This window comes from Thermobia domestica, chromosome 11, assembly GCF_964235325.1.
Source record: "Thermobia domestica chromosome 11, izTheDome1.hap1.1, whole genome shotgun sequence".
Lineage (NCBI taxonomy): Eukaryota > Metazoa > Arthropoda > Insecta > Zygentoma > Lepismatidae > Thermobia > Thermobia domestica.
This window is the reverse complement of record NC_137464.1, coordinates 57763196-57781453: the sequence shown is the minus strand read 5'-3', so window position 1 is coordinate 57781453 and position 18258 is coordinate 57763196. Positions and strand designations below refer to the sequence as shown.

General features: G+C 36.4%; 1 protein-coding gene across 1 annotated transcript in view; it reads right to left on the bottom strand.

Moving 5' to 3' along the window:
- The window catches only part of LOC145663572 (NPC intracellular cholesterol transporter 2 homolog a-like), an 84881-nt gene extending 67227 nt beyond the window's left edge, over positions 1 to 17654 (bottom strand). Inside the window, exons 1-2 of the mRNA XM_081729683.1 lie at positions 17519 to 17654; positions 6663 to 6744 (exon numbers count right to left, since the gene is read on the bottom strand). Of these exons, the coding sequence (XP_081585809.1) occupies positions 6663 to 6744 (82 nt within the window). The 5' untranslated portion in view covers positions 17519 to 17654. The remainder of the gene's footprint in view (positions 1 to 6662; positions 6745 to 17518) is intronic.
- Between the last annotated feature and the right edge of the window lie 604 nt (positions 17655 to 18258).

Here is an 18258-nt window from a genome sequence, read left to right as displayed (position 1 = left end):
GCACAGGTTGGTGCGTGTTTGTCTCAATTGTCTTACTCTATGCATGCACCAACCTTCGCTTCACGCCTGCTCTATACGAAAACATCCTTGCTATGCCCATCAATTTCACTTTGACCTGAATGAAATAAACAGAAATCTTGCTTGTAGTTGAAATCTAGATTTAAAGCATTCTGGTCATGATTTTAATTGTTTCAATGGCATGTACGCTTTCAGGTATTTTTTTTATATCACCTAAATGTCTAGGTACATGTTTACAGCAGGGATATCCAAACCCTATCCACGAGGGTCTAGGGGTCAGTGCTCCCTTAAATTTTTACTGCACCACTAAAATTTTCACGGTAAGCTTACAAGTGAACTATAATGCGGACCTCCTAACTTCTACACACACACACCCCTACATTTTGGGGTTGGCTACGGGCCTGGGGGTATCCAAAATGTTTAGCCTAAGGGCAACACTAACTTCTCTTCTAAGTCACAATGGCTTAAATCTGACTAGCTCATAATACCAACATACTGTAGTACCAGCGTCATCTTGTAGGGAGCGGCGAAATTACGTAAAATTTCACTTATGCATGGTTAGTCAAAGTATACATCACCATTTTGTAGCGAGTAGCAGAAGTAGAGCATGTTCTAGAAAAGCTCTGCTGCGTGATCACTTGTTCGGAAGATTCGAATATTTCCGAAGATATTCTACGCACCAAGGATCCATGGAGGTAACTAGGGTGTTTAACTGAAAGTAGATAAAGCCAGTGTATTCTCATTATTCAGAACCCGTGCTTGTAATGGTACTTATTAGCATTATTTTAATTTGAAGTCAAGTAATAGGAATAAGGTAATGTGTGTAATTTTGCAATGAAACAGTACCAGTCTCCAAAGAATACAATATAAAACGTCAATATAAGGCTAAACATCCTCAGAATTACTCCAAATTTGCAGGAAATTTACGGTTAGATAAATATTAACCTTCGAAACGCGAGTGGACACTCGCTCATTGTCGCCACCCTTAGCAGTGGTGCCAGAAACATCAAAATTGGAGGGAGGAGAAATCTGGTTGCATTCTCTTCTCTTATGACAGCAGATTTCAGTCTAAGTAGAGACTCTGAACATATCGCAAGATGAGAGATGGGAACATGCAATGAACCCAAGAACATCGTCGAATATAATCATTTTGGTGTCCTGTATTCTTATGTGCGGAGACATATTGTTGAATGGTATACCAACCCCCAATTTTTGAACGCGGTAAACTCACGGTCAACGTTATTATGACACTGTATTGTTTATCCATGTGTGCCTCTCCAGAGGTGTATTTGCCCCCACCTTCTTTCTTTCTCGACAATAAAGAAGAACCCAGCATCGAAAACTCCAGGTTTCGGAGCTCTTGGAATGAGAAAATATTGGGTAAATGGACTATCCTGCCCGTCCCTTCCACTTGATTCCCACTGAGCACAATTGCTATCCTATGACGAGACATCTTGAGCACGTCCAGACACACTAAGGATCATGCAGCAGTTGCCGACAACGCTGCTGCAGTAATGAAGTTCCATACAACTCATTACCAACTTTGTAAGCTGCACGGGAGCATGTATCTCTATCCATGGTGATCACTAGGGGGCGTAAAAAGTTCATGACTTAAAAATTCTGAAAAATGGCCTAAAAATTGTGAAAAGGACGATAACTTTAAAAGAATACAACAAACCAAGCCCGAAACCAGCCACAGAAGTTGGGGGGGGGGGGCATTAATATGTTAAGTGGGCAAAGTCATTAAAACTACTCCTACAAATATCTAAATTGTGTTTCTGTATTAATCATAGCATTTTGTATTGAGGTCTAGAGGGGTTACGAAAAGTTTAGGGGAGCAAGGCCCCCTAGTCCTCCTCTGATTACAGGCCTACAACAAAAGCACCAAATGATAGGTATCACGTCTGCGACACCAGAAGAAAATAAGGTAGCTTCTTCAGTTTAAATATGTAAGTTTGATTTCAAATGAAAATAATAAAATAAAATAGAAATTTTTATGATTTAATGAGTAAGACACATACAGCAAATTATAGCGTAAAATGCACGAATTTCCCGCATCTCAGCCTACTGTGTAGCATGTTGTGTTTGCATGTCCAACGCGTTACTGCAAAGATAAAGGAATAATACCTCTACGTTAATCGCGTAATTATTGTTTAGAATTAAAAAAATGTATTTAGAAAATCGGAAAGTGAAAATCAGGGATACATTCGAGGAGAGGGGATTTTCTAGACACGCTGCCTCTTCCGCCAAGATACAGACACTCGATAAAGTAACAAATTTAAAGTCAAAAGTGATTTTAAAGTAATATACAAATACAAATCAATTTTACAAAATATATAATTAAAATGAAAACTCCGTGTTTTTCCCATTAACCTTACATATGGTTGCAGTACACTACCGTTGTCCTCACAACATATAAACAAAGACTGTAGTTCAGATCCTCTTTCTTTTGCTTCTAAATTGTTATGAGAAAAATATCTTTACTTTGGTATAAAGTCTGGAGCATATCGCCAAAATCAAAAGAATGACAAAATAATAATAATAATTGCCGAAATATACCAAAAATGACGAAACTTAGAAAATATTACATAAAACTGGTCTAAAATCTTAAAATTAGCAAAATACCCCAAAAATGCACTTCAAATTCAACACGTTTTGTTGCAAAACGAACACCATCATATTATGTGTATTTGATGAACATTATGTCCGCAATACCAGGGGGGGAAAAAAGGATGACATTTTAACAACTTTCGCTCCATAGTATTCGCACATCCTTCTAAAGATCATTTCGCTGCTTCTGTAATGTCAGGAGGGCATCATAAATCGCACTGCTTTCAGTGTAAGTTATTATCTCTGTATAAAAGTGCAATTTTTGTTCTTCTAATTGCATGTTTCTCTTTGTATCATAATACACGAAACTTACTTTCGACCTAAAGTTTTGTACACCAGTGTATTAAAGTGTCTATGACACTTTCTTATGGAGTCTTCATCGGAACAAGCAATAGCAAGTTCATTTCGTAGTCGAGAAAAATAATAAAATTGTCCAAATAGGCTATTTTAACAAGTAAAATTATTTCGAGGAAACAACGACGAAAACAGCTTGGGTAGAACAATAAAGTAAATGTTACTAAAATCAGAAAACCTGCCCTTTATTTTTACCAAATACATGCAAAGTATAAACTATATCAATGATTTCACAGCAAATTCTTTTTCAAAAATTTTTCTTATTTTCATACACATTTTCAATTTAGACTTTTCTACTGCAGTGAGATGGTTAATGACAAGTGTCTTCATTACAGACTTCTTACCATCACGGGCGTCTGGAGAAAGGAGACAGACGGCTTGGGCTCCCCCTGGCTCAAGAAAATGAATACGTAATATAGCAAACCATATATACTAATTCCCGGAAGTAATATAGCAGCCATGGAGGTGCCTCCTAGAAACTTTTCTTCGGGCGCCCCTGCTTAGATGTGCGTAATCAAGTTCTATCAAAATCATTTCTTATTTATTTACTTTTTTTAAAACTTTGGTCTTCTTCTGACAGTACCCTATCTTCGATATTTTCTTTTGTAATTCTTCAAAAATCATGTTGACACCATTTTATACGCATTAAACACCGATGCTTTTTTTTTTTATTATTTATATTACAACACTCTTACTTTGTAAATTATTATTTTGATATTCGGAATTTTGGCTTAGAATCAGTATGCAAAGGATGGTTTAAAAACTGAAAAGAGAGCGAAAGTCAGTTTTTTTTTAAAAAAAAATCCTTTTCTCATGTTAAAATACCATTTACATATTTCTTTTAATAGCAATTAAATATTTTTTCTCATTTTGGTGTTTGATGAAATGCACATTTTGTATTATTATACAGTTCGTTAAACGAAGATATAGACATTCTGAAGTACTTGAAAAATTTTCTTGCATCTTTTCTCAGTTCAGGAAACAGACTCTGTTACAACGATAACCTGTATTTACGTTGTTTATTTCATTTAATATGTAGGGTAAATGTGCTTTAACGTATGCACTCTCTATACGATAGAAATAGAATAAGAAAATAATATCATGACATGAATAATTTTATTTTCTAGATGTTATATTGTCAGTCAATAGACATCAATGTTTGTTGATTCGTTGTTAAGGACAACAGTACGGTTACTATAATAACAGTTCCGTTTCCACACTTGTTTATCTATGTTTGTTAAAAATATAATGCAAGAGGACACCATGTTATTATGCAAAAGTGTGTTGAATCGTTGTGAAACAAATAACAAGTATTCTGAAATATAGTGAATTTAAATGATTGCAAATAGTGTGTAGGCCCTAATCAATATATAGTTATCGTAGTAAGTAGCAGTCATATTTTTATATATGAGTTATACTCCAAAAGTAACACCGAACTGAGGCAAAATATATCATTCGTTATACTATAAAATGAACTCTTCAAGTCTTGATCGATTTATAGGATGAATCAACATTGTTGTGTATCTTCTTTTCCTTTTTTTTTTTCTTTCTTGCAATTTATCGCCAAGATAAGGCTGCAGCTTGTACTGGTTTTAGCATGGCAGCCATTTTGATATCATGATCTTTTATCGGCTCGGGAGTATTCAATGCCTTCACACTACACCTTCACATGAGCGGCTCACAAGATGAGCGCAGTGATGCCAACCTGAAACATTATGAAATCCCATGTCGAGAGGCAAAAAGTCCCATTTTACTTATGAAGTTCCCCACGTTATACTAATTAAAAGTATACTATAATATTAAAAATTAAATTTCTCTGTGTTAGTCACTTCTTACAATATCTAAATGAATAAGCCATAAATTTCGATCTTCTCGAAAAATCCCATATATGCTGGTTTTTATCCCTTTCCAAGAAAATAAGGTAAAAAATTCCACAATATGGAATTTTTTCCACAGGTTGGCATTACTGGATGAGCGCAGTTACTGCAAATGAAAAGTTACCCACTAGAAAAAAGAAGAAAAGAAAAGAAAAAGAAGTCAGTAACTCCAAGACAATGAAGAATATTGACAATTATACAGATGAGCTGAGCACGTCTCTGCTGGAAGTTTTCCCACACTTTTAGTAAACAAAGTGAAAAAAGTTCAAACAAAGGATAATAAAATCATCTCGGCTTCACGGCAGTTGGAGCCCATTTCAGCAACAACGCTACTTCAGTCCAACTGACCATGAATTCTTCAATCTATTAATATATTTCGGCTGAGGATCTCAACTGGCTTAGAATATTTCGTCTTACCAAGGAACACCTGCTGCAATTTGCTAGCCAATTCAACCTACATGAAATTAACAAATAGAGAGTATGGGCATAGGCGCCCCAAGGAAGGGCAACAGGGGCGGATCCAGGATATGATCAAGGAAGGGGCTAAACCATATTTTGCCGTTTTATCCAGTGTAAAGCAGGATTGAAGTCCATTTTATCCAGTGTATACCTGAGCGTCAAGGGGGGGCTATAGCCCCTCCTTGGATCCGTCACTGAAGGGCAGGGTGACCCCCTCGGCTCACGAAAATGTATAAGTACTTACGTAATATACCAAACCACGTATATTAAATGCCAGAAATACCAGACGTAATATATGAAACATGGAGATGGGATCCCTTGAAAATTATCTTCGGACGCCCCTGAGTATGAGCCCTATTCCATATTAGCTTTCGGAAAAATTACGAAGTGAAACGCAATGCAAAACATATGCAAAAATAAAAAATAATTGGTATGCCTGCGCAGACTTTGAGTTACGTTGACGCAAACCGTTACTGTGCCCCTAAATCAGTAATATCTGCAGATACAATTAAATGAGTAAAAATTTGCTTTCAAGCCTGTTCGAATAATCCTTGAGTGACTTCACAAATTGAACAACCATAATTCTGGGGCTGCATTCCATACCGGGTTAGGACAACCCAATGTAGAACCTATGTTTTAGTTTGTGATAATAAATATAATAGTTATAATTTATTTTTGTATGTTTTGCATTGCGTTACGCTCTGCAATTTTCACGCAGATTGATATAAGGTTGGTCTATACGAAAACCTATTCATGGTATTTTAAAAATACAATTTAGCTTACATTCTAAATTTTATGTTCCAAATTCTTTTAAGCGATTAGTTAAATTCAGACAATTGGATACACTTCAGCGGCGTACGCAACGGAGGATCCAAGCTTTAAAGTTTCCTTATGGAAGATATATATGGAGGAATAAAAGTGGATCTGAAAATGAAGGCGAACGCATGACGTTACTCCGTCCCCGGTACCTAACTTTGCCCATTGTATTTTTTTAGGAAGTGCGATAACGGCGTCCCCCCGCGTTCCCCCACACTTTTACCCAAATATATAGACTATATACTTGTCTCCTGTAGGGATTGAATGCTTGAACCCTCCAGGATGAAATTTTGCGTACGCCTCTGATAAGTGTATACTACAAATATGTTACAAGAATTCAAAGTGTGGTGCAGCAACAACAGCTCACAAATCACTCTTACATTAAGCATATCTCTCAATCACGAATTCCTGTAACTGCTTGTGTGCTTAATTTTTGACTTCATGTAAAGATTTATGTGTTTAATCTAATATTTTTCTCTTATCTAAAAGCAAGTGATACATTATTTGACCATTCATGATAGTACTAACCGCATTCATGAACTTCAACTGCCGTTGTGCACATTACAACTGCCATGAAAATGAACAACTTCATGCTTCTGCACTTTTGCATCTGCAAAGAAAATAATTACAGAAGATAAATAGTTAAAACCCCAAATGTCTAATTTTTCTTAGTTCAATCTAATTGTCAATCAGGGTGGAACGAAGAGTTTTCCATATCACTCCCGCCAAAAATTTTCGAAGGACATCTTAGTAATGTAAACATAAATATAACGAAAATTTAAATTCAAGGATGAGTTATAAACCTTGCAATATTTCCACAAGCCAAATAACGGGCGCGTTTATGTCATAAGAGAAAGATCAAACCGGCTCACGACTCATTTATCTGCTTTTGATTTCCAGCCATTTAGAAAATCAGTATTTATTTTCGCGTTTCTAAATGGCTGCAAACGGAAAGCTACTAGGTGACTCGTGATAACGGTACCTCACGCAAAATAATATTGTCTAGGGCACTCTTGTTCCATATTTCAATTATATTTTATCTATTTGAAGATATCACATAATTACTGCAAAATTAGCGGTATTTTAATTTCGCAGTGATTCGGACTCTTAACACGGGTATACCACTCAGTGATGCTAGTTCGAGGGAAATTTCCCACGGTGTACGGAAATTTAGCAAAGAATTTTTTAAGGAGGGAAAAAGAGAGATTTTACGAATATGAGATAAAATGTAGGGAAATTTTGTTTTTCAAGAAATGTTATATTACTAAACATTGCGGTAGTATGACAAAGGACGGTGACATACTTTCCAAAATCCCACACACAAAGTGTCAAACTATTTTTATTTTCCACAAGCCTTCCGCGGACTAGCTTCAGGATGTCAATATACAAGATATCATTGAAGTAATAACAGAAGATCAAAAGCACAAATGTATGTTGTAGAAATATGGCCACAGTATAATAATCTATAGCTACGGTACGCAATAATGCTCTCTTTAAACAATGATATACATAGTGAACAAAAATTAGGGAAATTTTATTTTATAAAGGGAATTTTTTAGCATACCTGAGGGAAATTTTAACGTGAGGACCTAGCATCACTGATACCACTTCGTCAGTATCTTAGTGTTTACGACGAGTGCTCACCAACATCTGATACATGCTCTGTTACTCTGTTTTCCAACTCGGTCATAGCATTGCGGCAAGAAACCAAAAACTTTTTGTCAAGCGAAAAATGAAGGTGCAGTGGACCAGAGCACAATAACTTGATGGTTCCAGTAATTTCGTGCGAGTTATAAAAATGTTGAAGATCAGCCAAGGTTTGTCCGCAAGTCGCACCAAGGTAACAGTTTCTGAGGTCATACAACACATTATTGAGGAAACTGCGCTCACCACCACACGACGATTGTCAAACCACTCGAGATGTCCTAGTCCACTATAGTACGATACCTTCATGAACTCAGGAAAACCATCGGTAGCTGCCGCGTTGTGCCACATGAGTTGACCCAGCTCAGGCCCAGAGGAGAGTGGATATATGCCGACAGCTGATGCAAAATCCATGTGATGTATCCTTTCCTGAAACAGACTGTCACACGTGACGAAAGGCGGGTTATTTTCCAAAATTCGAATGTGCATAAACAGTGAATGAGAAAGGGCCAACTTCCAGAATCGATCCTGAAATAGGACCGCTTCGAGCATAAAGTCATTCTTTATATGTGGTGGAAGTACGAGGGAGTAATTCGCTTCGAGTTCTTCCTAACAGTCGTACTATCAATGCCAATCTTTGTTCCAAACAGTTGAAGCAGATGCTTGCTACACTATGTCAAAATATTCTGCATTGGTGAACCCAAAGCACGCCCTGTTGCAACAGGATAACGTTAAAATACTCGTACACTCGGCTTAAAAATGAAAAAAAAAAAAAAAGGACAGGAACTTGACGGCATGTAGCTGGCATTACAGCTGCATGTAATGCTGACATTGCCTCTTCGAACTACTACCTGATTCGGTCCATGACATATTTCCTGAAATCACGTTGCTTCACCATCAGGAGGTGGAAACAGCAGTGAGTGACTTCTTTGTTTCTAAGGACAAGACATGGTAGTATTGACACGAAATCTAAGAACTGGCAGGAAGATGGCTGAAGATAATTCAACACACAGTTTGAATTTTAGCCTCCTTTCATTATAGAGTCTACTAAATACGTGATGTACAAGAATATTGCAAGGCTTATGAGTTATCCTTGTATATGCCTGCTCAAGGGAAAAAAAAACTAATTCAGTTTAATTGTAAAGGACTAGATGTTCAACTTTTTATTCGTGACTCTCATGTAACAAGATGAAGCAAGGATGTTATAAAATAGAGGATCTGCCTATATGTATCTTGTTATTATATATTCACTATTAAATTAATGAAGCCAAGAAACGACCAAACATCCGCAAGTCTGATTGGCTACTCTTGTTTTCGCCGTCATCCGATTTGCTACTTTCGTTTCCGCCATGTATGTTGACTCAAAACATTGCGATTTTATTGGGCAGAGTGGGCAGAGTAGAGGTGGCGAAACTGTGACGTATGGCTTCAAAGATTTTGTCGTAAGGGCAGATCATCTATTTTATAAGATCCTTGAGATGAAGTTTTATTCTCTAGCACACAGACACGTACAAATAAAAATAAATGCCTGTTTTAATTCGAATGATAGAAACTCGCTTTTTTTCTCGCCTTAATTATTGATTCAAGTCCCGTCTGTGGTTTGGCAAGTATGTTTCCAGTTGTATTCTGTTTTTATAGCCTAATTGTTTAGTAAATAATAAAATCCTCATTATTGCTATTTTCATTTTAAATTAACACGAAAATAAACATTTGCTACAGTTTCTTTTACTGATTTTTACTACATCGGAATTGCCAACCCAGACAGGAGAAAATTCGCTGAAGCGAAACATGATATATCCTTGGGGAGTTGAGAGTATAAATAGCGTGATGGTGATGACGTAAATCCGTGGCTCATTGCATATATTCTCCCGAGAAAGGAATATTTATTTTTAAAATCACGTCTACTAAATATCACTGACGTACAATAATTTTCCTGTGGAGACTCTGGAGTATTAAATGTTGTTTTTGTTACATTTTTACTTTTGAGCGACGACGGGTGAAAAAAAAAAGTATGGTGGTGATCGTGAAAAAAAAATGAATTTGATATTTCAACGGATTAGCATATTTTATGGCCTCATGTACTGAGAAAGTGATCTATAAATGTTTGTCTGTCCGTCAGTGACGTAGCAACAGAGTAGGCATGGTAGACATTGCCTACGGGTGCAGGGCGTTTCGGTATATTAGGGGGCGCCCCAGGCTTTTATAAAGAAGTAAAGAAGAAAGAAGTAAATTATATAAATGGAGTCCCAAGTTTTCGCGGTCTTCATTTCTGAACATGGCAAGAATAAAATTTTCTGCTCACTTCGCTCGCAGTTTATTTCATTTGCGTATCAAATTATTGGCATTACTGTAAACTCGTCGAGGCTATAGCACTATATGATTAAGAAATTAATCCTCCGATATTAATACGATATCAGTCCTATATTACATATACTGAGCTTATTAACTTCAAATAAAATTACCTTGTCCGACAGGCTTTCAACAATAATGACAAATTCTATGATGTATAAAATCTGGATTAAAATGAGTTAAAACGTATAGCAATGATTGTGAGGCACAGCACAATTGTCACCTACCGTGGCTATACAGAACCAAGCACAAGCACCAAGGATCGGGCAAACCGGGTAACTGCCCGGGACGCCAGTATCAAGGGGGAGGCAAACGAACACCTTAAATTAAATTTTTGAACGTATTTTCTAGTATCACTGTAATAAAATGGAAAATATAGGCTAGGACTAGGTGGAGGTCGCCAAAAAGACACTATGGCTGGGTCAAAATTTTTGCCTTTTTCCGCTCCTGATACTGACTAAGATGACGTAATGTTAAATGAATGAGGATACGAACCTATTTTGGCTCTAATCTGAACATTATTGGAGAATAATAATTAGCTTACCTTTTTACCTAATACCGATTGTAATATTAGAATGCATGGAATGAACAGGACACCCTATCCAGTTTACTTTTAAAAGACATACCAAAACGATATAAAATGGAAAAAATAAAATAAAATAAACGGTCCATAGGTACTCTCCCACTGATAATTTTCGGTTTATTGTTATTTCTGCGCATATGCATAAGTTATAGATGGTCATGTATGGGACCTACTCGATGAGTGAGGGGGCGCCATTAGGGATTTTGCCTAGGGGCGCCAAAGGCGATTGTTACGCCACTGCTGTCCGTTCATTCTGATGAATGTACACTTGCCTAGAGGTCGTATCGTTCAATGTATTTATTTGTAAGATTCTCTCTCTCTCTCTCTTTCTTCCTCTTTCTTTCTTTCTTTGTTTTTCTCAACGAACTTAAAAAATTTGTTTCTAGATTTTCTCTCTCTCTCTCTCTCTCTCTCTCTCTCTCTCTAATTCTCTCTGTGTGTGTGTGTGTAAGTGTTTGTGTGTTATTTATGAATTTTTCATTTTTGAGCGCTCCATTCGACAGAGCATCAAAAACTATATGAAAGAAGTGATGGAATTTTACGCGTCACTCTTACCGTTCCCGAGATATTGGCCAAGAAAGTTCTGATTTCGGGATATTTAAGGAACCATATCTCGGGAACCGCAAGTCATAGAGAGACGATATTTTGCGAATTTTTCAGTTTTGAGCTCTCCATTTCGAGCATGTGTCTTCGCCACACAACATATTGTAAAACGTTTTAACAGTACTCTTAAACAAAACATGTAGAAAAACTTTAGTAGGGTCTACTCTAGGAAATTATAAATGGACAAATATGTATTTTCTTAAAATTTTCTTTCAATTCCCCAGAGTAAGATTAGTTTACTAAAGGGGAAAGATTGCGATTTTCTCATTAAAGGCTCCAGATAGTTTGTTCATAGTCCATATATCAATATATCATTGACAACGTTACACTATTGTATGTCTTTTCTCTGGAAAAATCCAGAAGGAGTACTTTATTCTTCGGTATAAAATTTATTATTATTATTATTATTATTATTATTATTATTATTATTATTATTATTATTATTATTATTATTATTATTATTATTATTATTATCCCTATAATGTTTGTAAATTACTTCCAATGAAAAAAATCACAAAGCGTAGTTTACTTTTAAGGGTGACCGTTCTTCGGGCAGAGAGTTTTCCGAAAATGCCATATAATTTTGCTCATATTTCAAAAATAAATAAATAAATAAATAAATAAAATAAAAATAAATAAATAAATTTCAGTAATTACTGTTGCATATCGTGAATTATTTTAAGAAATCGAAACGAGAATGTTTAGGTGATGATATGAATCTCTTATTATTGAAAGTTTTAGTTTATTTCCTAGAGTAACAGAGATGGCATGATATCACAAACTTGAAGCATTTTTCTTTTGCCCCATCTCAGCATGTGCTGGACACTATGTTGGGTTAATACAAACATTATATACTTCCGTAAGAAACTAAATGATTTACCAATATTTTCTTTCTTTAATAGATACATAATTTAAAGAAAAACAAACATACATTGACAGTGCCAAGCCTGTTTGTATTGCGTTGCAATATAGGTGTTTTCAAAAAAAAAATCCTGACAATGAATTGAAAGTATAGAAAAATAAACTATCTCTAAATCGTTTCATAAATTCTTCATCATTAAGCTTTCTTCGTAGTGGAATCAGTTTGATTACTAAGCATTCGTATGATAAATTGCTTTTCCCTCAGTAGCAATAATTCCACAAAAGGAATCAATGCCTATTGAGAATCTTTCCTTTGCAAAATCGAATATAAGGCTTATTATCACATGAATTTTAAAGAATTCTGTATCACTTTTAATCTGTATAATGCATGACATGCTTATGTACATCATTAAATTATATTTAAAAATTAATGTATAGACCTACATGTTTTCGCAAAGCTTATTTTTCAATTTATACGGTATACGTAATTAAACAGGGTATTAAATACACCTAACTAATAGTCGGTATGTCCAGCTTTGCCACGGATAACAGCGGCGACGCGTCTTGGTATGGAAGCAATGAGGTCTTGGTAAGTCGCTAGAGGGAGTTGGCACCACATTTGCACACACAGGTCACCTAATTCCCGTAAATTCCGGGGAGGATGCGATTAGCTCTGACGGCACGTTCAATCAATCTCAGAGGTGTTCGATTGGGTTCAGATCCAGCGAGTTGAGAGGCCAGCACATCAATTGGAACTCACCACTGTGTTCTCCGAACCAATCCATCACACTTCTGGCCTTGTGACATTGCGCATTATCTTGTAAAAAATGCCACTGTTGTTGGGAAACATCGTCGTTATGAAGGGGTGTACGTGGTCTGCAACCAGTGTACGATACGCCTCGGTCATCATGGTGCCTTGCACGAGCTCCACTGGACCCATTGATGCCCACGTGAATGTTCCCCAGAGCATAATTGAGCCGCCGCCAGCTTGTCTTCGTCCCGCAGTACAGGTGTCAAGGAGCTGTTCCCCTGGAAGACAATGGATTTGCCCCCTCCCGTGGACATGATGAGTAAGGTATCGGGATTCATCAGACCATGCAACTCTCTGCGACTGCGCCAAGGTCCAGTGGCGATGGTCACGTGCCCATTTCAGTCCTAGTTGCCGATATCATCGTGTTAACATTGGCACATGGATGGGTCGTTGGCTGCGTAGACTCATTGTTATGGGTGTTCGATGTACTGTATGTTCAGACACACTTGTACTCTGCCCAGCATTAAAGTCTGATGTTAATTCCACTACAGTTCGCCGTCTATCCTATTTTACCAGTCTGTCCAAACTACGATATCCGACATCTGTAATGAGGGGGCCGCCCAAACCCTCGACTTTTGGACGTCGTTTCTCCTTGGTTTTGCCACTTGTTGAAGACACTCACTACAGCACTCCTCGAACACCCGACAAGTCGTGCTGTTTCCGAAATGCTCGTGCCAAGCCTCCGTCCCATTACAATCTGCCCTCGGTCAAACGCAGATAGATCGTGCGCCTTCCCCATTCTACACACGGCCAGCACGCTCACTGATACTACATGTACCAAACGTGTGTCTGGGGACGCGGTGACTCAGTGGTAGAGCGCTCGGCTCCGTGCAAGGACCTGGCTCAATTCGAGAGTAAGTGGGTTTTGTGGTGGACAAACACCATAAGCATGTATTTTCTCGAGGTTTTCCCGTTTCCTCCCACTTTTTTCATTCTACTATTTCGTTCATTATTAACATCACCGTCTCCCTTGGCCTCTGTGCATAATCATTAGTCGTTAAAAGAAAAAATCATATAGAGGAGGGTTACCAAAGAGCACGCACGCCCTAAGAGCGCGCAGTGCCAATTACACTGAAGTGGTAATACACAAAATTATTATTGCTACGCTATTTGATGCGTCTTTGTGTGAGAGTTGATACGAAGAAAAGGGAAGTTAATTTATCGCTGCAAACAGAAAATACAGATAAAAATAACTTTTTTGAATTCTTGATATAATATTTTAGTACTTTTAGTTAAGATTTTTTTGTTATATAATAGCTAACTCCAGTACCCTTGTTGCATGGTAGAAAACATGAATAAAAATAGAATTGTTTACCATGGTTTTGTTTCGAGGGTCTTGCATGTGCAGCCACTTGGATGAATTTTACTCGAGTTGACTGTTGTTTCCCAAAGAGTGCGCGTTCGTGAGTTACCAAAGAGAGTGTGTGGGTAACGGCATTCATATTACAAACAATGTGGTTATTCTTATCAGTTACTCTCGGAGTGTAATGGGGTGTTTGAATGGATTGTAGAATTATTTGCAATTGTTTGTCTTCGATACAAGCACCAACAGAAAAGTGCAATCATCTATAAGAGGAAACAATCATCTATAAGAAGTATTTTAAATTTACAGAATTTCGTAAATTACAATGATGATGATGATGTGGTGTTCTGCCCGAAGGCAGGCCTTTGGTCCATGGTAGTTTGCCATTGCCTTTCATGGTATGATGACATCGTCCTAAGAAGTGAGGAAATGATCAAAATGAAGCTTCAGGAAGTGTTCTGGAAGAAGGTGCTGAGCGAAACATGGCTTCGATTAAAATTGTAATGAAACCACAAACTAAGAATTAAAAAAAAAGACATACACTAAAGGTGTTGTTCAGGATTTTTTTCCAGTTGGTGGGATAATGTGATGAAACCACGAAGTATAAATTAAAAAAAAAAAACATTAATTTTACTAATAAAATCATAATTTGTGACTGAAACTGAACAAAGATTTTCTGTAATATTTTAAATTTCGTGTATGTTCATAATATAGTTTTTAAAACCACATGGACGTGTAATCAAGAAATTGTTGGAAGCAAAACCAAAATAGTTTAGAATCACCTGTAGTTAAATAACGTGATATTTATTAGTAATAATTAACATTTTGAATAAAATTACGAACAATTGAAAGCAAACCTTAAGGTAAATTAAAGTTTAAAATACTTTTTATTTTAACACCGTTAGATAACAACAAAATTTTTCGGAAAATGTCATTTTTTTTTTTCAAATTCAAGTCTTATAATTTCATTACACCATGGAGAAATTGAAACGTCTTAGACCTACAGAAGCCGCAACTTCAAGCACGTCTGTTCATCCGAAATGCATCATTCCTCTTCCGCAATAAATGAAAAAAATGCGACAAATTGCACGCACCAAACGTCGATCTGAAATTTTTACTATTTCTCCATTTCACAAGTTTCTTCAGAGCAAACGAGTCAAAGGAAATGTTAAGGGAGTCAAGAGAAAACTCTTTGATCAGCCCGATGAATCATCCACTTCAACAGAGAATACTGCAGCTGAGATCAACCGAAACTTCATGCGAAGTGTGTCACGAATTGAATGAAGAACCAATTGGCGAAGACTGGATTCAGTGCATTAATTGTAAACGATGGTGACATGAGCAGTGTTCGTCTTACGAAGCGGGTTTGGGTTTCAAGTATGATAGGTGTTGAGTGCGCACTCTTAGGGACCGCAAAACGCACTCTCTGGCACACTGGTCCTTAAGAGTACGCATTTGATTTTTTTTAACTTTTTAACGTATATCCCCATTTCTACATCTAGTAGTAAACTTTTCTATTTCTTACAATGTAGCCTAAACTTCAATGAAAATTTTGTACAATTTATATAATTTTTGCTTCATTATTTTCGGAGCTCTTTGGTAACCTTCCTCTACCATATACAGTACAACCCCTCAAATCCGAACCCCGGAAATCCGAAAACCCGGTAAATCCGAACACGTTCTCAGGAAAGAAAATAACTACAGCTGGAAAATGAAAAAAAAAAGATTTAATCACTCAAATTAAGTTTTTTTTTTTTAAGGTTTTAACATATTTAGACTTAATGCTTATTCAAAACGTTATAAAATACAGTTAAGTTTAGATAAAATACTTACTAAACTTACGTATTTCAAAAAATCCAAAACAATGAAATCATTTTATGTTAACTGGATTACGATTCATACGAAAAATAACAAAACAAGATTAAACAAACACTGATTCTTCACTTGAAGTCAGTTATCTTTAACTGTCGAAGATTAGAAAATCTTCCCGCGGAGGCAATTCCAAGCCAGCGTCGCATGAACATCACGTCGTTTGGAGTGGCTGACGGGTGTTGTTCCAATGATTTTGGACATGAGTGTACACCCACCAGTCAAGGTCACTGCCCTTTCGACCACGGCCACCCTGTCTAACCTCAGTCGTTGTTTTACCGCCAATTCAGTGACGAAATAAGTACGTAATATTATTTCCCGGGTAATCCGAACTCCCCGAAATCCGAACAGGCTTTAGCCCCAATTAGTTCGGATTTGAGGGGTTGTACTGTAGTATTTTTGTATATCAGGACAAACAGGGTGCGAAATTCTTCCCACTAGTATTTCTGGAATAAAATAACCCCACTAATCTGTAACTAGCAATGAACGAAGTGACACTATTGTTAGAAGTGTGCAAGTTAATTATAGTATTTTACACTCAATTAACATGTATTTCAAGTGTAATTAGTAAGTGAACTAGTGATATGGAAAAAACAAACAGAAAACAACTAGAGTTAATTATCGTAGCGGTGTCCTTAATTTCTCCTAATTTAATAACTTATGCGTTATTAAACTAGTAATACGTTAAAAAAATTGAGTTCACTCACTGAGAATCGAATCTGAGACTATGTGCATCAAAGACGCATGGGCTAGCCACCACACTAGCGAAGAGGGCTTTCCACTAATTCTAATACGCATTTACAAGCAGAGTATATGTTATTTTAATAATGCATTCAAAAAGTTCTGATTTCACACTAAACTGTTAGTCCACCCCTCATACATAGTACTTAATGAAGAAAATATTACATTACTGGCAGTGGCGGATCTAGAAGGTAAAAATGGGGGGCTATGATAAGTATATCAAGAGTTTACACAAATCACTTTAATTTGAAATCCGTTTACGCACTTCGTTAACAAAAACTAGGAATATCTAATGTTTCAAACACTTTCCGATAAAGAATAAAAGGCAACGCTTACCATACACTTTCAGAAATACATTTTTTCTTATATGTAAACACTTTTGAAATACATTTATTTCTTCATTTATATTTTTCTAACTCAAAAAACTGGGAGGCCTAGACCCCTCCGGCCCTGGGCTCGATCCGCTACTGACTACTGACATTTTGTAATCATGGATATAAATAAAATATTTCACATTACCTTTATAATTGATAACAAATTTACGTAACACTATGAGAAAATAAGAAGAGATGTATAAGTAAATACCTATTCTAAAAGGAAACAAAATTATTTTCACTCACCAGCAGAAAAAAAAAATTATGACTGTGAAAAAGCAATTCTTGAAGGAGAGTTCTGGTACTACTTATCTATCTCTTTGTGTGTTGTCAGCAATTAAGATTCTTGAATCGACTAACAAATGCCTAAAGAACGTCAAGGAAAACTGCCCACCCTGGGAAGCCCAGAAGAAAGACAATAACGTCAGAAGGTGGAAAGAAAAGAAATATCTTCCGTGTATTTTTTTCAACAAATTTATTTGAGGATAATTTTTAGTCTGGTAGTAAAACCAGTCTCTGGAAAAGTGAGAAACGAAAAAGAGAGGTAAGGGGGGTACATGTAATGCGTCAATGTTGGATGTTCTAATAAAGGTTCTTTTTTTTATAGGCTATTTTTGTTTACAATGAGTATCATTATATATTATGAAAAGTACACAGCACACACACACACAATACATTGGATGAGAAAAACAATGGTAGAGAGAAGAACGAAAAAGAGTAAGACGCAAGTCAAGGGCATTACCTTGACCTCAGGAACTAACCTTTATTTGCTGAAGAATCATCCTCTACCATTAATTTCCCATGTCAATAATTATATGGGACTTGGAATGTGTGCAAAATAAAAATTAATACTATAGGAAAACAAAAGTTCTGAAGCCTTTAAGTAACTATATACATGCAATGATACACGTTTTTGCAATATCAAATGCAAATAAGTCAAAACACTAAATAAAATAAAAAATCCTACAATTACGTAAGATATTACT